At 35.5% G+C, this 19,773-nt stretch overlaps 1 protein-coding gene and 1 long non-coding RNA gene across 2 annotated transcripts; both read right to left on the minus strand.

Moving 5' to 3' along the window:
• Positions 1-140: 140 nt before the first annotated feature.
• LOC125593069 lies at positions 141-2,879 on the minus strand. The gene is made up of 4 exons (XM_048769044.1): positions 1,712-2,879; positions 1,518-1,604; positions 812-1,075; positions 141-489 (listed from the first exon to the last, which is right to left on the minus strand). The coding sequence occupies exons 1-4, from the start codon at positions 1,913-1,915 to the stop codon at positions 226-228; spliced, it is 819 nt and encodes a 272-aa protein (XP_048625001.1). The 5' UTR covers positions 1,916-2,879; the 3' UTR covers positions 141-225.
• A 156-nt stretch (positions 2,880-3,035) lies between these two features.
• LOC125593070 lies at positions 3,036-6,508 on the minus strand. Its single transcript, XR_007328990.1, has 4 exons — positions 5,235-6,508; positions 4,885-5,155; positions 4,635-4,738; positions 3,036-4,550 (listed from the first exon to the last, which is right to left on the minus strand). It is a non-coding gene; the product is annotated as an uncharacterized LOC125593070 (long non-coding RNA).
• Positions 6,509-19,773: the final 13,265 nt, after the last annotated feature.

Below are 19,773 nucleotides of genomic sequence, written 5' to 3' on the forward strand. Positions count from 1 at the left end.
TAGCATTTGGAAGATAGCAATGTGAGGATTCTTGTTAGTACCACTTAGTTAGTCTAAAAGATTTTCTTAGTTGATTATAGTCACATGCGGTCAACTACCAACATTGAAAGATAAACAAGAAACTAATTAATAACCAAAAATACATATGAACTTTTTGATTTATATATAAACTATAAAAGCACTTTTATGGAAAGTTTTTCAATTTTGAATGAATTCAATTGAATACTATATATGTTGCAAAAGTTTGAAAATTATTATTTTGAATAATACTTCGTCTACTCGAAATATAGCGATGTCTAGCTGGAACTTCTTATCACTACTGAAGGCTATTATCGTACTTTCCTCATTTGAAATCCAACGATCTGGCACTTCGTGTGCTCCGCCGCGTGGCCTCATCTTCATGGTCCACGGCTTACTTGGGGAAGAAGCTACAAGATCTGAGCGTTCCTTTCCTTGTGTTGCACAGAAGCGCGGATGTTGTGACTGATCCTGAGGTGAGTAGAGAATTGTATTCATTCAAGAATTATTAAAACGAGACCGGGTCTTAAACTCCATTAAATACTTATGTTTTATGTATTTTATGACTTTAATTAATGAGACTGACATTAGAAGCTGTTATATAAGTCCATCATTAAATGATTACACAGACGATTCACATTAACACTTCTATCGTATATATAGGTATCGACAATGCTAAAGTACGTATAGCTCTGTCCAGCAAAATATTTAATCAGTTTGACTATTAGTATTAAGCTAATATTTAACCGAAAATGTTGTTGAAACAAGGGAGTGAGTTTATGATTCAGTGTACCTCGTGTCCACTAGTGCCAAAGGGCATCAGGCTTTTCTGTCCTCCGAGCAAGGTCAATACTACATCGCTTTTTGCCAAAGTCAAATAATGCTTGGCTCTGAGCACATCATTCATTGTGTTCCGTCGTATGGGAACAGTTCCCTTGGGGCACCTCGTGCCGTTCACGTGCCACATTTGCCATGCACTTTCCAATAGATTGGCTGCTTCTTTAACATCATCGGTTCTCTCCTTTCCCATCATCTGCGGCATTCTCGTCGGTGCTCTCTGCATTATTTATCATAATGAAGTTCTCATTAAAAAGATAGCTTTACTACACTTATAAAACATATTACAAAAAGCAATATACTTATATAACTTATCACATCAAATTCATTAACATCATTTTAAATCGGATTTCACCTAAAACAGAAAGGTGTTAAATTTATTCCATATAATCTCATGTTTTTTTTTGACTAAACATATAATCTTATGTTAAAATTAATATAAATTTGGTAATCGTTAGAATTCAGGAATATACTATATATATGTTTGAGCTAAATTTGCTACCGTATTTAGCATTTTAAATTAAAAATACAAATGAATAAATGTTTGTTTAATACTACACATAAGTTTGGAGGGCTACAGATGCCTATATACAAATATTTAATTGAACAAAGAAAGTTTTTTTTTCTAAAGGAACAAAGAAAGGCTGAATGGTCAGAATTACCTGAATCTTGTGATGCTTTAAGAGTGGATGATCCAAAGCTGGCTGCTTTCTTTTTGGTACACAATATATTACATCACCATCTGGACTCTGTGAATTATTATTTTATAACAACAAAAGGGTAAATATTTCACTTATAAATTATACAAACCAACAAATGCATTTGAGTATGTTAAAAATACATATACATTTCAAACCTGGATGGTGAAGACAGGAGTCTTGTTGATCTTGTTTAAGTGCTTTTGGATCCTCTCAGCTCTCAAGCTACTTACTTGTCTATGCGGTTTGGTATAGTTAACAGCTGAGACTTGTGTAAACTTCTGACTTCGAAAGAGAACCAGAGAAACAAGGAAGATTAGAAATAGACTTCTCTTGTTGGATGCACGAACAATAACCTCCATTGATCGACCTTTAAATTTCTTTTCTTGTATTTATCACATTCAGTGTCCAATGAACGAGAAAATATAAAGAAATATGAAATTGAAAGGAGGACAGAGTTTTATAGGGTTTAGATGAGAAGAGGACCTTTTCAAGAAAATAAAAAGAGATACTATAAAAATTACAATAGCGAGTCCAAAATATATAAACGTAAACTATATATGTATATAAATGTGTGTGTGTTATAAATGAGGAAGAAGAGAAGTGGGTGAAGCGATATTATGAAGTGTAAATGTGGAAATGGAAGAGACGAAGCGGAAGCAATGAGGTTCTCGAGAAGAAGATCAAATCAAGATTCATCATTGCCATGCATCGGTTTCGTTTATATATATTGACAGATTTACTTGTATATTCTTTCTTATAATAAAAAGTAGAGAAAATTACTCAGAATAACTCTACTTTTTTTTTGTTAACCGGTGGTATTAGCGCCGGTTTCGTATGTTTTATTTTCTAATAAGTTCAATTTTTTTTTGATCCATTTGATATTCACTAAATACAATAGTGTATTACTTTGTTTTTAAGTTCCTTAATTCAAAGGGAAATAGCATAAGTGATTTTCGCTAATCGATTCAATAAAAATGAAATAAATAGTTGATAGTTGCACCGAAATAAATATAGTTGAACTTAAAACATAAAATAAAGTTGATGTTCCAAAAAGAAAATATGTAAATATGTGTGTTTGTTATGTGATTATCTTGTTTAAATGAAAATAATAAATTCTTTCATTCTCTTAGAATAGTAACAATCCTTGCATATTTTTTCCATGTCAGGGATGAGACAATCTGTTAAGGGCTTCACTGTAGACGGATTGGTTAAATAATTTGTCTTCAAAATGAAGTTTGAATCAAGTAAGTGAATTCTTAATTATGTTCCAGCATTGATCGGACCTGAATTGACTATTTTCCCAAGATATCTTATCCATATATTTTTTTCCCTTTTCAAAATTATCTCTGCACAACATTAATATACCATAAAAATATGTACCGTTGTCATAGTTTTTATCTGCATATTGGCAAAGATGGTTGAGTCCTTTAATAGATTTCGGTGATAGATCTGCTACGTGCAGATGGTTGAGTCCTTTAATAGATTTCGGTGATAGATCTGCTACGTGCAGGTTATTTGATATTGTGTTAATGAATTTGAAAATGGACTATTTAGTTTACTCTCAGTTAATAATTACATTAATTTTGTTAATTAATTATTTTATTATTTATTTTGTTATTTTTATTGGCGATTATAATTATTTCATTTTTAAAAGTTTGACATGAATATGTAGTTTTTTCTTTAACAATTTTTTTTAAAAAAGTAGGTTCTATTTTAATTATGATAATAGGTTCTAAGAACACAAACCATAAATTATTTTCGGCTTTGAACGTTGTTTCTTGAATTCCCTACTACTTTTTATTCAGATTAATCTTTTTTTCATATTTGTTTTTCAATAATATTGTGTTTGATGATCAACCATGTCATCAAATCAACAGATTAGAGATTTTGAAATATATACTATCGAATAATTTTCAGTGTTTGTTTCTTTTAAGCACATTTTGGTATTAGACATCCCGCATTGGCAGATTGGTTATCACTTATGAATTAGGTCACTTCTAGTTACCAATTAGAGGAATGAAAGATAATTTAGATGATGAACACTTAACGCTTCCATAAACATAGTTGTGGCAGCTTGTGCATTAACAAAAAGTTGCCTCGTCGTATCTCCTTGGAACCTTTGAAAACCGATGAAACACTTTCCTTTTAACTTGCTTATTCATTTCTTAGACTATCTTTGTAAGTGCTCAGAAAAATATTATCTTTGTAAATTGGAAGATAATATAGAAACATCTTACATTTGAATGAACATTTGAAAATGTTAATGTGATTTTAGTTGTTAATGTAACTTTCACTATTTTTTTGTTAGTTTTATTAGAGATCACAAATTTCTTGTGATTATGATAATAAATAAAATAATAATTTTAGGATGACAATTGGTTAGATTTTATATTTCAAATATAAATATTTCTTAGTTTGTATATTTACTTATGAATTTTTGGCACTTTAATATTTTTTCTAAGAATACGAACTCAAATGATGATATGGACTGTGTTCAAAAGAACTAACGCATTAGAAGTAAACACATCTTCCATCTTTTTTTTTGTTTCAGATGACATGGTCTATTCTGACTTTCGAACCTTACATGACATTTGTTATTCTCAGTAAGCTAAGCTTGGATAATAACAGTCACCAAATCAAGGTGTGTTCATGTTCTTTAGAAAATTTGTTCCTAACATAAAGTAATTATTGCCTTAATAAGATTCTCGAGGGAAGAGATACAGGCTGTAACATCCTTGGGTTGGGATCGTGGACCGTTCACACCCATAATAATAAGAGTGTTGCAAGAAGAAAAGAACGGGAATATTATAACACCAATCCAAAGCCAGCAAAATGGGATCAGATCATCAGATTATTTGGCGAAGCTCCTCACTAAGAACTCTTTTCAGCTGGACCTTCCTCACTTCTGCGTCAACTCCAAAACTCTGTCCACATTAATTCATCATGCACCACATATTAAGCTGGTAGTCCAAGAGAGAATGACGGAAAGAAAACCTGTGAAAACAGAAATCGATCTTAGACTTAGACACCAAAACAAATATCATACAAATCAAAACAAAACTGAGACAGAGAGAAAACCTCTGTCCGTACACAACCCAATGCTTCTAAGCTGCATATCTCACTCCAGAATAAACACCATCTTCAAGCATCTCGCGGATGGACCACCTTTCACTCCCTTGAAACTGGGTTGGATTCAAAATAATTAATATAGAGAAACTGGGACTGGAACTCAGGCACATAATGTATTAAGAAAAGATATATTTGGTTTCAAAGAACTTTTTTTATGTCTATATTACGATGCACAACACGAAACACAAGCCGGCCTTACCTGTTTGCTACTCGTGGATTCAACCCTCTCATAAGCATCCTAGCATCAGCAAACGCAGAGCTAAATCAACCAATGACATCCAACGAAGATGCATAGGCCATTAGTCCAAACCTCGTAAGTTGGCTTAAGACCACAACACCACAAAGCGAAGCTAGCTATCTCGCACTCCCACCAGTATCACTACCATACATTATATTGCTGCAACAGCTGCTGCTGATCCTCCTGATGAACTTCCCGCTACATGTGTCAAGTCCCAAGACTTCGCAGTTACCTTTAAACCAAAATCGAAACTCAAGCATCATAAACTACCCATCAATAAAGACTTAAGATTTCTTCATTACAAGACAAACCTGAAAGGACGAAAGCTTCAGTTGGGCTTCCCATACCGAATTCATCCATATCCATCTTCCCAACAATAATCGTCCCAACTATTAACCTTCTTCACCGCCGTGGCATTGAACAACCGACAATAATGGTCTGTGATGCGAGAAGAAGCGGTGGAAGGCGATAAAAACTCCGGAGAGAGGACTTAGCTCCTCGCCTCTAGCGATCCTCAAGATCTCTGAACTGCTTATGGATGGTGAAAAAACTATTGTGAAAACAATACTAAGTAACTACATAAGAATGGAATCATGTGCTAATCAACAGTAGATGGTTCAATGATGTAATACCTCTTTGAGGGTTCCTGAGGTTTAGCTAAAAGCTCATTGTATTTTATTTTAAGATCAAACTTCTAAGCTTTTTAGCTTCTCGTAGTCAGAGACTCCTAGCTTATGCTGAATGAATCTGAAGCAAAACCAAAGAAGGATCATAGAAAAACCAAGAGCTGGGACTACCAAAAACCAAAGCATCATAAAGTATGAATCCAAGATTTTACAGAGACTATATATATAAAGAAACTATACCTTTGGTGAGAGAATCAACAACTCCATCAGACTCTATATACTTTGATTCAGACAGACTCAGAAACAATTCAAAATCTTTTTAAAAGTTGCAGATAATGGTTCATCCCCAGATCTAGCGATTGGTTTCTTTCTTCGTTATAGCCTCAAACAGCTTCTTACCCATCAGATTATGTCTCTGACCTTTCCTTGAACACTAACCCTATGTTTCTCCTTTAGAAACTTGAGCAAGTTCGCTTCCCCTCCCTCTTCGATCTTCCCCATCTCCTTCAAAACCCTAATTATGTATGTCAACCTAATCATCGAATGCAGCGTAATCCCATTATCCGCAAGATTCTCCCCACCAACTTGCTGCCTATCGATCTAAACTACGACGTCACTAACCTGAGATCAACAACACGTAGAGGCGCAACTATGTATAAAACAAAAGCGCTACTGGTCTCGCGATCTTCAATGATTAGTACGGGGTAATTTAGTAAGACGTAGTGTGTTAGTGGGAGTAGATGAGAAGTTTGATTTTGCTGTGAGGGTGGCGTTTTGATGGCGTTTTTAGGAGGTGATCGGAGCTACGGCTAGCGAGAGGACGACGAAGGAGGTAGTTGGGCTGTTTTATTTCGTGTCAGCCCGTTATAGATGAATGGACATGACCAAAAAGGGCCTCAGAACTCAATAGCCCAATACGGGAATGAAATGCCACGTGTATTAATTCCCCCAGTGGAGAAAAAAGTCTACTATATATATATATATATATATACTAGATTTTCGAAAAGCGCGGGTTATTTTGTTGACCGTTTGATAAAATTTAATTGAATTTATATTTTTTTATTAGAAATAAGTAATTTAAAAGTTGTTCTATTATAATGTTTTGAGTTTTAAACAGTAATTTCATAGTGTTTTCATATCTAATCTAAACTTTTGGTCGAACCGATAGATCTAGTGATCTATATATAGTATAAAACAAAATGCAGTAAAAATAAGGTAAAAATCCAAAAATCCCCTATTAACCCGCGTCCGATACCGGTTGATCCGATAAAAACCTAAAACTCTGATAACATATTTTTTAAAGCATTTGATTAAATAACTCAGATAATTTTAAATGTTACATAAAATTAAATAAGCTTGTGATTCCTTAGACTTTGATGAATTTTTTTATATTTCATTCAAAAAATGAAAAAAATAGTAATAGAAAGGAAAAAAAAATTAATTGATATGACAATATTAGTTTTTTATTACTCACCTATTATAATTTTATATTTTATTTATTTTAGATTTAAAAATTAATTTATGATAGTTTTAAGATGTTTTTAACGCTCAAAATTTGAAGTTAGTTATTTTGTGAAATATTAAGCTAAAATTTGAAGTTAGTTATTTTGTGAAATATTAAGCTGGTTAGCACATAGTGATCAAATTCGGTATAACTTATGGGCAACAAATATTTTGTACACACTAATTTTGGAATGATAATATATTGGACAATTCTCTCAAATAGACATTTTTAAGTTTTTGTCACAAAATTGACCTCAAAAACTAAAATAACCAAAATATCATTTTTATTTTGAAAATTTTAGTTTTATTTTATTTTTTTAAATTTGAAATCATATCCCCAAAACCCCACTCCTCAACTCTAAACTCTAAACTCTTAGCTCTAAACCCTTAATTCTAAACCCTAAACCCTAATGTCTTGATTAATTAACCCTAGGGGTATAAGTGTATATTTACTTCTTTTGGTAAAACGTTTAAGTCTATTTTGGTCATTTTTATTTTTAAGTTCTATATTTGTGACAAAAAAATTTTTAGGTCTATCTTAGAGAATTTCTTTAATTTCTTTAATATATTTGATACTATTTATTAATTTATTCTAGTGTAATTTTTGAATTGCAGTATTGGTAGTATATTAAACTTCATAAGTTATGCACTCCAAAAATAATAGTGTTTTTCATTGAAAGAGTAGTTAAAATATTATAGTATTTACATAAACCAAAATATTGACTTTTTTGGAATTTTGAACATATCAACATATCAACTTTAAAGAGTGTATGATCTTGTTCTCGTAGATGGAATATTTGTAGCAATCATAATATTTTACGTAACCGTTTAGCAAATGAAGAAATGGTGAAATATAAGTTCCGACGATAGGTTCAATTTTTTTAAAAAAATTAATAAAAAAGGTTAATAAGCTGTAAATACACATGTCTTGGTGATAGTAAATTTAGTGTGCGTGACAAAAATGAGAAATTAATCAAATGGGCTATTGAATTTTACTAACGGTTACTGAATTTATATGGTAATTGTGTCTATTGGTTATAATTGGTTAAAGGTATACGAAATCTCAGCATGATAAAAACAAATCTCAAGACTACTGTCCGGTTAGAGAAAATAAAGGTAGGATCATGATATAATAAAGGGAGAATTGCCAAGTGTGACTCAAAACTTGGAGTCAAACCCAAAACAATACCCCAACTTGGGTCAAAGGCAAAAGTAACCTAAAAGGCTATTGAAATTACAACTATCCCCTTGTGACCAAACAAGAAAACGAAATTTTTTTTACGTTTCTACCCCTCGCAAGTCGTCTGTTTAGACGACTTGAAAATAAGTCGTCCAGACGACTTAACTGAAAGCCGTCTGGACAGTTAGTCTTAAACATAATTTAAAAATTTTGTAAAAAATATTTTGATAAGTGAAAAATGGGAATTATGTAATTAACATATGTCTTAGGAGGTATAAATTAAGATATAACAAATTTCAATTGTTTTCAGCATAGATGAGTGAAAGTAGTGAGTCATGATATTCTTAAGTTTATGTTTCATCAACATATGTTGTAGTATTGTATGTGTTCTTAGGGTTAGATTTTGGAAAGCATTAAAACCGTTTTTGAAAATTTTTAAAATTACTTATGCGTGTTCATTTCTGTGTATAGTAAACACTATTTAAGTATAATTTGATTTTATAACGTGGTTAGTTAGTTAATCTAGTCATTTTAGTTTAGGGGTTCATTTTAGGGTTTAGGACGACTTAATATTTTGTCGTCTGAAAACAGACGACTAAATATTAAGTCGTCTGTTGTACATTATCAGCCAGAATAAGTCGTCTAAACCGGATCAAACCTTAAAGTTTACCAATGTACTTTTAAAGCTAACCGGATTATTTACCCAATATATAAGGTGATTTTTATTTTTTTTGTTTCATTTTTCGCGAAATTCAGAAACCCTAACAGTTCTCTCTCAAAGGCGATTTCGAATTCCCACGATTTCCGAACAAACCATCGTTCTCAACGTCGGCTATCTATCTCACCGTTGTCGCCGCAGCTTCTTCTAACCCTAGCGCCGCCGATTCCTCTAAACCCTAGCGCCGCCGATTCCTCTAAACCCTAGCGCCGCCGCTTCCACTATTTCCGAACAAACCGTCGCCCTCGCCACCGTGGTCACCAACGTTCTCACCGCTGCTTCCTCTAAACACTAGCGCCGCCGCTTCTTCTCTGTAAACCTTAGCGCCGTTTCTCTGTAAACCCTAACGCCGCTAAGTCATCAATCTCGAGGAAAAGATGAACATAAAACGTTGTCTCTATCAATTTACTCATTCTCACCGTTTCACGTTTATTTTTTCAGATCTATAACCGCAATGACGAGTACTCCAACTCCTTCTGCGACTGGAAGACTTGTAAGTAATTTAAGTCGTCTGGAAAGTCTTCCAACTGGACGACTTAGTAGATGACTTAAATATAAGTCGTCCATTTGGAAGACTTTCCAGACGACTTAATTATAAGTCGTCTACTAAGTCGTCTGGACTTATATTGTTGTCTTTGATTATTTTGCAGACAAAAAGGATGGATATTCCAGAACTCCCCCGTAGGTTATACACATCAGGGGAAGAGCCAGAAGCCCACAATAGCATTTCGTATCATACGGATAACAGCAAGTTGCATACTGCTCTTAGGAAAGCTCTTACTGATGACGAATTTGAAGAGCTCAAGGAGTCGAGTTTGGGAGTTTTCATCAAGTTCAAGGAGCAGGGATTTGGTTGGGCTTCAAGGCTGGTTCACTACATGCTCAGTTTCAAGCTGGACATTAAGAAGAAGTATGAGATGTGGTCTCTCGTTGGTCCAGAACCTTTGAGGTTTTCACTGTTAGAGTTTGAAAACCTCACTGGTCTAAACTGCGAGTACATCGAGGACCTTGAGACACCAAAATGTGACGTTACCCCAGAGATGGTTTCTTTCTGGGGGATGCTGGGAGTTCATCTGGAAGCTGGGCCAACTACTGATCAGATAATAGCAGCACTGAAGAGATGCGGGGATTGGTCCAGGGAAGATCGCAAGCGGCTCGCGTACCTCTCCATCTTCACTGGATTCATTGAAGGGAGAAAGTTTTCAACCGCTACACGATCTACTCTGGCAAGGCTAGTGATGGATTTAGAACGGTTTGAGAATTATCCATGGGGGAGAGTCGCGTTTAAGGTGCTGATGGACTCTTTGTGGAACAAAGAAATTGCTGGCTGTTACACCGTGGATGGGTTTATACAAGTTCTTCAGGTCTGGACGTACACAGCTATGCCGGAATTGGGTGCTAGTATTGGTGGTCCCAGAGCAGACAGTCCGTCTCCACCGATACTGGCTTACGAGGGCAGCAGAGGCCGCAGATCAATGAAAGCTGCTATCTTGAGTCAGGTATTTACTTCAATCCAAAAGACTGCGCAGACGACTTATTATAAGTCGTCTGGAAGGTCGTCCAGCTGGACGACTTATCGGACGACTTATAATAAGTCGTCTGGAAAGTCTTCCCAGCTGGACGACTTATCGGACGACTTAATTAAGTCGTCTGGAAAGTCTTCCATCTGGACGACTTATTAGACGACTTATTATAAGTCGTCTGGAAGGTCTTCCAGCTGGACGACTTAGTAGACGACTTATAATTAAGTCGTCTATTTAGTATTTTTTTTCAAATATCTAACTCGATTCTTCTATTTACTGCAGACCCGCGTGATCAACTTTGTTGAGAAGGACATTAGTGAAATGTGGCCAAAATGGGACTCTGAGGTTGAGGACCTGCCCGCGGAGAACATCATTAAAGTCATGTATGAGCGGAGACCGTGGAAGTGGACCATGGATTGCTGGGAAGTCACTGGTACTAAGGTCAATACAAAACCTAAGGTTGTGACTCCATCGAAGAAGGCCAAAGAGATGGTTGTGTTGGAGGAGGAGGAGGAGGAGGAGGAAGACAATCCAAGACCTCGGAAGAAAGCTCGTACAGAGGCTCCTAAAGTGGCTAGTGAAGAGGCTAGAGAAGAGGCTAGAGAAGAGGCTAGAGGGGTGACCAGAGAGGATTTGGAAATTATGTTCAAGGGCGTAGCTGACTGCATGAAAAAAGGGTTTAATAAGTGCATGAGGGAGTTTAGGAAGTTGTCCGATAGATTGGAAGCTGTGGAGAAGAAGGTTGGTGTCACCAATCAGGCTACCCCTCCACCTCTAACCAATCAGGCTACCCCTCAAGATAAACAGCCTACCCCTCTTGCCAAAGAAACCGGGGGTAGAAACAAACAGGCTACCCCTCATGCCAATGAAACCGTGGTTAGTAACCAGCCTCCTCCTCATCAAACCAAACAGCAGCCTCCTCCTCCTCAAAAGAAACAGCAGCAGCCTCCTCCTCCTCAAAAGAAACAGCCTCCTCCTCAAAAGAAACAGCCTCCTCAAATCAAAGAGGTTAGTATCAAATCCAGGGTTAACTAGTTGTCCAGACGACTGTAAAAGTTGTCTGGACGACTAGTTGACCCTGGACGACTTAAACGTAAGTTGTCTGGACGACTAGTTGACCACGGAAGACTTAATTTTAAGTCGTCCAGGGTCAACTAGTCGTCCAGACAACTTTTATTTAAGTCGTCCAGAGTTAACTTGTGCGCAACTTTTATTGCAGAGATGGTTGCCGGAGGATACATCAACCGAGGCGAACTCGGTAAATAAGATCTTGCCGGAGGATAAAGCTTCCACCGAGCCAAGCGATCCAGTTTCAGAACCGAGCCTGGTTGTATTGGACAAGCGTGCAAAGAGTAAACGAGCGAAGAAACCTGCTCCCACTGTGAGTTCTCCTTATACGGCAGAGAAAAAAAAAGATAAAGTGGCGGCCTATAATCCATTTCCGCCAGTAAACAAAGATAAGTTGAAGGAACTCGCTGATTGGTTGAAAACTGATCCGTAAGTGATTGCTTTACCCATAATAGCTTGATTTAGTCGTCCAAAACTGATTGTTTTTTTGTTTGCAGTCATTATTTAACTAAGACCGAGGACAAACCACGTACATCACCAACAAGGTGGTACCACTTCCTCCGGACAGCCAGATGATGGCTGGAAGACTGCGTAAGTCTTTTTCACACGATTTAAGTCGTTTACAAAGTCGTCCAAGTAGACTACTTTCCAGACGACTTAAAGATAAATCGTCTGGAAAGTCGTCTACTTGGACGACCACGTAGACGACTTATATTTAAGTCGTCTGGTAACTTCTAACTTGTTATATTTAATATGCAGCATATAGATGCTTGGATTAATGTGCTAAGGCAGAGGTATCAGAAGAACCCACAAGCTTTCAGGAGCGAGCGAATGTGCTTCCTGGATCACAACTTTTCCCAGTCTTGGAGAGAGCAGTATCAGCTCTTCAAAACATCGGAACCTGATCACAAAGGTTTAGGAAGAGTTCTGCCTGGTGGGGCGTCGGATTTTTATGACGGATCAATACCTTCATTTTGCCAATCAAACAAGAAGTGGGGGGAGGACATTGATGATATCTATGCGCCAGTGAACTTGGACGACAAGCATTGGGTTGCTATTTGGATATCGATCCCTAAGAGGCACATAGTCGTCTGGGACAGCATACCTTCATCTAGTGTACCAGACGCATGGGATGCGATAATGGAGCCTTTTCTCCAGATGGTCCCTTATCTGCTTGTTGAGTGCGCAGCCACCGACGAAATACGGGTCAAATACGGGTTGGAGCCATACACATATGAGAGACCGCTGAAAGGTGTACCCACGGCCAACAATGGTGATTGTGGCGTGTACTCTGTAAAGTACATTGAATGTCATGCTCTTGGCGTCTCCTTTGACCCTAAAGACTTTGTTAGGTGCAACGCGAAGAAAATGAGGGATAATATGGCGGTGGATATATGGAAGGAGCTTGTTGATCAGCATCTGAAAGAAAATGTGGATGGTGATAAGTTCGTGGGCATGTATGATTAGCATTTGAACATGATTTTTTAACAAGCGAAGTATTTGTATTTCAGCTTGTCTTTTTTTAACAAGCGAAGTATTTGTATTTCAGCTTGTCTTTGTATAGATTTGTAAATATATAAGTTGTCTGGAAGAAATAAGTCGTCTAGAAGGTTTGGACGACTTGAAGGGATAGTAGAAGGTAGTCTAAAAATAAAACTCTGTTCCCCTTACAATAAACCCTTGACCATAGCCTGACGTCAGCTTTCTCCAAATACGTTGCAAGTTCCGGGTTTGCACTCCGTATCTCAGCCATGTACCGGTCAAAATCGTAAACCGTGTGAGCATAAGCAGCCCCTTTCACCAAGTACATGAGATGTTTCCCTTTAAAATTTTTGACAATGTTATCTTGAAGGTGATAATAACATATTCCTCGGGTTGCCCAAGGAAACACCTTATCACACGCACTTTTAATGGCCTTGTGCCGGTCGGAGACTATCACCAGAGGCTTGTCATGAGATATACAACTAGCCAATTTTGTGAAAAACCATTCCCAAGAAGGTATATCTTCCTCATCCACGATCCCAAAAGCCAATGGGAATATCTGAAAATTGCCATCTTGTGCGGCTGCAACTAACATAGTTTCTCCATACTTTCCACTTAGGTGAGTTCCATCCACCACAATGACCCTTCTCTGATACTTAAAACCTTTGATAGAAGCTCCAAAAGAGAGAAATAGATACTTAAATCTTTTCATAGAATCAAGTTCTATCGCCGTGATAGAATCAGGATTTGCAATGGAGATTTGCTCGAGATATGATGCCAGACGCGAATACCCTTCTTCTGCTGATCCTCTCACCAATCTTTGTGCATATAACAGTGTTCTGTATGAAGTGGTGTAATCAAGCGCCATGCCAAACATGTTCTTCATTGCATCAGTGATATGCTGCGGAGTTATCCCATCAATGATTCCAACACGATCAATGAAAAGACTACCTACATACTTCGGAGTACAGTGTATCTGCTGAACGATTCGGTCTCCCGCTGAGCATAAATGTTTTTCCACATACTTTGTTACCCAAAACGTGTTTGTCCCATGTTTGACACTCGCTCTGACCTTCCATCCACAATAGCTAACCGGACATGTTGCCACAACGAGAGTTTTCGTTGATTTGTATAATCTGAAAGAAAACTTACCCCTCACTGCTGCCAACCGCAGCTCTGAAAGCAGTGCACCCTTGCTAACAAAACTCTGGTTGACATAGATACTGGTACCATTCGATTTTCCTCCTTCAATAGCATTTGTCTTAGCATATGTCTTTTGGATTTCTTCAAAACAAATATTATCATCATCTTCCTCGTCCTCATCTGGAACCTTTCCATAAAGACTGTAATCCCCACCATTCTGATCCGTTTCACCAACAATAGAATTATCAGCATCCTCCTTCCCATTTTCCTCCTCCCCATCTTGATTTTCATCTTCAACAAACTCATTATCACCAACATCTTCAAAACATTCATCAGCTTCATCATCATCACCAACATCTTCTTCCCATTCACCAGCTTCATCATTATCACCAACATCTTTTTCCCATTCACCAGCTTCATCAATATCCCTTTTCTCTGAAACCGTTTCGACCTTGCTGCGGCTTGATACACAAAGACATACTCTATGGGTTTTGAGTATCTCCAGCAAGTTTCGAACTTGTCTATCACTTGTAACATTAATGGGAAGACTGCCTGGAGCCATCATCATTTCTGCTGGTAATGAGTAGCTAATCTCCACACTCACTGTTCTCATGTCCAGGTTATAATCTTCTTGAGCCATTGCAACAAGTTCAGCATGTGTTGAATCTTCATTCAATAAAAACAATCTTGCTCCTTTTGAGATCATCAACCACAAAATCCCAACGGAAATCTCTCAACAACCATTCTCCATACACTGCATGTAACTGAAAAATCATCTGCAAATATTCAAAATAAAACACATTAGTAAACATAGAGAAAATGAAGAAGTTCAATAAACATTGCCGCAGACGACTTAGCATTAAGTCGTCCAGAAGACTTAAAGGTAAGTCGTCTAAAGAGGTCACTTTTGCAATTGAAAATTAAAAGGGACGACTTAATTCTAAGTCGTCCGGCTTTGTTTGTTAAAAAAAAAACTTCAGACGACTTATATATAAGTCGTCTACGAGAAACGGGCTAGTTTTGCATTTGACCGAATCGTGTCAGATCTTTGACTATTTCTGGACGACTTATAATTCAGTCGTCTCTAGGAAAGTTAAAATTTCAATATTTTATGAAAACTTGACGACTTACGTGTAAGTCGTCCTAGGTTAGTTTTGTAATTGAAAAATAAAACTTGAAATTTAACTTTCTCCAGACGACTTAGATGAAAGTCGTCCAGCTAAACGACTTAATTTAAGGTCGTCCGGGATAAGCAAGGTTTGACCAGAAAATTGGGAAAAATTCTGGACGACTTTGCTTTCCCCGGACGACTTTAAATTAAGTCTTCTGGAGGGACGACTTTATATTAAGTCGTCTGGTTAAAGTTAAATTATGAAGTTTTATTTTTCAATTACAAAACTAACCTAGGACGACTTACACGTAAGTCGTCAAGTTTTCATAAAATATTGAAATTTTAACTTTCCCAGAGACGATTGAATTATAAGTCGTCCAGAAATAGTCAAAGATCTGACACGATTCGGTCAAATGCAAAACTAGCCCGTTTCTCGTAGACGACGTATATATAAGTCGTCTGGAGTGTTTTTTTTTAACAAACAAAGCTGGACGACTTAATTTAAGTCGTCCGTTTGACCAGAAGACTCATCAGTAAGTCTTCTACATACAGATGACTTACTAGTAAGTCTTCTACGCGAACAGATCTTAAAAAAAAATTCAAATTCGTACCTTAAACTAGGTGAGATGACTTCGTTTGCACACAGAACCTCAAACGAAAGCAACCGTAAGTCAAAACGAAAGAAATATGGCTCTGTCAACCATAGCCCATATTTTGAATCAAAAGCTTGAGTTTTTTGGATGAATATAGAGAGAAAGTGAAAGAAATGTTGTTTTTAGTTCATAACAATTGAAACAGAGAGAGTGTAAAGAGATTTACGTGCATTAAAAGCTTCAAACAGTTCGTACAAGGTTGTTGCCACTATTCATTGCAGTGGCAATATTGTAAATACTTGAAGAAGATGAGGTTGAGACAGTAAAGAAGCCATTTTCGAAAAAAAAAAAAATGTTAATGGTATTTTCGTAGATAAACTGCAGGTGTGGGGTTAAAATCTCAAAAAAAAAAGGAGTCAAAAGAAAAGGTTAGTTTTCTGTTTGACTCCAAGTTTTGAGTCACTTTTGCAAAAGCCCCTATAATAAATAGTTAATGAATAGGTGCAACAAGTTTTCATAAATAAATATTTTAGAGATCCTTTTCTTTTAATAGTATTGATACAGTTTATAGTACTACTTTTTATCGTAACATACTTTTAGTAATTGTTATTTTAGTTTAACAATTTGTGTTAGCTATTGTAGGTTTTGTTGTAAAAAAGAAGCTATTGTAGGTTGTTTGTTGGGTTACCAATTGATCTGTTAACAATATATATCCATTAGGTTAAATATCTTATATATTAAAACATAAGTCACAGCTTTGATTCATGTGTGATATTTTTAAAAATAGACCTAATGGACCTATTTCTAGAAAATCATGTTACATTTAATCTCTAATCTTATCATTTAAATTTTTGGCCTACCAGAAATTTTATTAGGATATCAATAATTGAATTTAAACAATAGATGACTCGTTGGATTTATAAATAATATAAATTAAATAGATATAAACATTTGTCGATGTTAACTTTTAAAATTATAAAGATTTTTTTTTAAATAAGAAAAATCATATTATCTAACAATGATTAATCTTTACTACCTTAAACCAATGATTTTTTTTAAAAAACTATATAGTTTATTTTAAAAATTAAATAAAAACTAAATGTTTAATTATTAACTCGATAATATAAATCTGTGAAACGAAAAGTTTATTTTTTTAAAAAACTTTCTAAATTTGTGAAATGTTACAATATCTTTGAATATGACAAATGACAATAAAACAATATTTTACTAATCTTTATGTATATAATTACGATTTTAATAATAAAATAATAATCCGAAAATATATATATATAAAAGAAGATACAAATACATGTGAGAGTTTGAAACAATTTATTCAATGAAAAAAACATACCTTAAACTTATTATGTTTTAAAATTGATAGACACATATATATTATAATATATACCAATTTAGAAATGAAAATAAAATGTATATATAAAAATAAATGAAAACAAAAATCTACGCGATTGCACGGATCGAGATCTAATATTTTTTAAATACGTAAACTGCTAGCTAGATGGTAAAGATCAGTAAGCCCCAAAATTTGTTACGGACGAATTCTAGATAAGTCGGCTAATTTAATAAGTGAGCTCATTATTAATTTAGTAGATTTTATAGGCCGTAGAGAAATGTCTCTGATCAATTGGGCTATACACTCTACCACTGATATTTATCCGAACGAATCTAGAACCTATTTATTTCAGATCACAATAGCGATAACTATGAATATTTATTTCAGATTCAAGAAATCATATATGAAATATTTACATTTTATAAAAAATTAAAACAAAGATCACAAAAGAGTATAATGAAAGGTCCTACTTTATGCAGAAACCTCCGCCCACTCTCCATTAATACTCTCTTCTATCCTTTTCACCATCATCGCTTCCTTTATCCTCCACTGCCTTCACCCTCTTCCTCTCCGCCATCGCCGCCGCTTTCCTCCTTCTATCGTGCCGCACTTGTTTCAGATGATTGTCTTCCTCTCATAGGCGAGAGCTCATAAGCAAGGAGAGTTTTCCTGTCAAAGTTTTTAGAGTAAATATAATTGTGACAAATGAAATGATGAGGTTTAGTGAATCAAGTCTAACCTATTTATATCTATAGATTCACCGACTGGAAGCAAGTTGAGAGCATTGAATGAGATTCGTGTAGGGAGTGGGAGAGATGAACTTAAGAATAACTTTAATGACACATACTGAATCCGGGTGAGTTCCGTAAAGTTGCTAATTTTCCAATGCAAGAGGGAAGAAATCTAGTCGATTCGACACAATGACAACTTAGAACGGGGATTGGCCGGACATAGTTTTCCTCCGTAACGTAATTGAGGCTCCATTATCGGTTCAAAAACGGCTGGAACCCTAGAAATGATTAGTCACAGTGTTGAAAACAAAGACAAAAAATGTTGGGCACCAAATATTTATGTTGCAGTCCAAGTGACTAAATTGCCCAAGCTCAAAATCAATTGTTTCGCCAAACAAAAAAACAATTCAGAAACTTGGACACGTGTCGCTCTCAGGGCCATCGACTTACTGACGTGGATGCTGACGTGTCCTCACCAGAAGAGAGTTAACTCTTCTTTATATAATAAGATATATATATATATATATATATATAGACTAGGGACATTGCCCCCGTGCAAGCGCGGAGTTGTGGACAGAATTCTTGTTTCATCTCAATATTTTTTAGCGTTATTGTAGCTGTGAACTTTGCGTTTTGGGTTAATCACTGTTTTTCTAGTTTTTTATTGTTATATGGTTAGAGTTGTGATGATGAACTGTGTATGCACTGTTCTCCACTCTTGAAGGACTAAACTGTGTTAGTAATGTGATTGAGATAGTTTGTGGTGTTGCTTGTTGTGTCACTGAGACTTATTGTTTGTTTATCTTTTAATTTGTTACTTGTATTGTTGAGAATACATAAATTATATTATGGTTGTTGAGAGTACTTTTTGTTTATGGATATTTTTTTCTCCAGTTTAGTTGTGTACGTTGTGTGTATTAAGTAATAATTTTTTTATTCTTATTATGTTGGTTATATGTTTTTTTTTATTTTTAAACTTGATGTTTTTACCGGACCTTTAAAACAAATACATGAAGACTTGTAGAAATAATTATAAAATGAGTGGCAATTAGTATTTGGGCCTTAATGGGTTTTAAACGAATATATGTATTTCTCATAAGAAGACAATAGCATTGATCTGTTGACATTGATCATGTAATATATTTTCATAAGACAAGAGGAGTGAGCATGTGGAGATGTTGTTGCCGCCTTTGTGTCTGTTGGTATTGTCTCTTGTATCTCTTAGTGTGGATGTGTTTGTTTCTCTTTTATTTGATGGGTAATATGTAAACAAAAATCATTGTTAGTTGTATTTATCAGAGTTTGTAACTTAGTCTGCTTTTTTTTGTTTAGGTAATTTCACTGATCTTGGTTGTCGTCTTCTGTTTTTTTGTTTAGGTAATTTCACTGATCTTGGTTGTCGTCTTCTTCTTCTTCGTAAGCAACTGCGAAAGTAAGTTTGTAAATTGTTAAATGGATAGCCGTGTAGTTTGTATTTGTTTAGCTGGCTCAATGTATGTGTCGTTGAGTTTTAGTTGAGTTGATTGGTTTGATATATTTGTTTTGAAGTTTATTTGTAAGATTAGACAAAAAGGGATGTGATCATTAATGATTCGTCTTTTTGGGGATTCTAGTTTTTGGTGTTTTGATTGTTTGGGTTATTGTGGTTTCTTTTAAAGCTGTAAAATAAAGATTTGTGTAAAATTAAATTGATAAGTAAGAGAAGTAAATAGACGACCACAAATCTTGGGTAGGAAATATTTTTGATTATTGATGTTAGCACAATATAGATAGTAATATAAAGAGAATTATGTGTTGATTGTTTCTTACGGACCGATGAGG

This window comes from Brassica napus, chromosome C9 (genome assembly GCF_020379485.1).
Source record: "Brassica napus cultivar Da-Ae chromosome C9, Da-Ae, whole genome shotgun sequence".
NCBI classification, from domain to species: domain Eukaryota; kingdom Viridiplantae; phylum Streptophyta; class Magnoliopsida; order Brassicales; family Brassicaceae; genus Brassica; species Brassica napus.

Coding starts and splice junctions, on each gene's coding strand:
- LOC125593069 (XM_048769044.1), bottom strand. CDS start 1,915: ATGGAGGTTATTGTTCGTGCATCCAACAAGAGAAGTCTATTTCTAATC. Junction 1,605..1,711: donor CTCCTGTCTTCACCATCCAG/GTTTGAAATGTA, acceptor AATAATTCACAG/AGTCCAGATGGTGATGTAAT. Junction 490..811: donor TTGGCACTAGTGGACACGAG/GTACACTGAATC, acceptor TACTCACCTCAG/GATCAGTCACAACATCCGCG.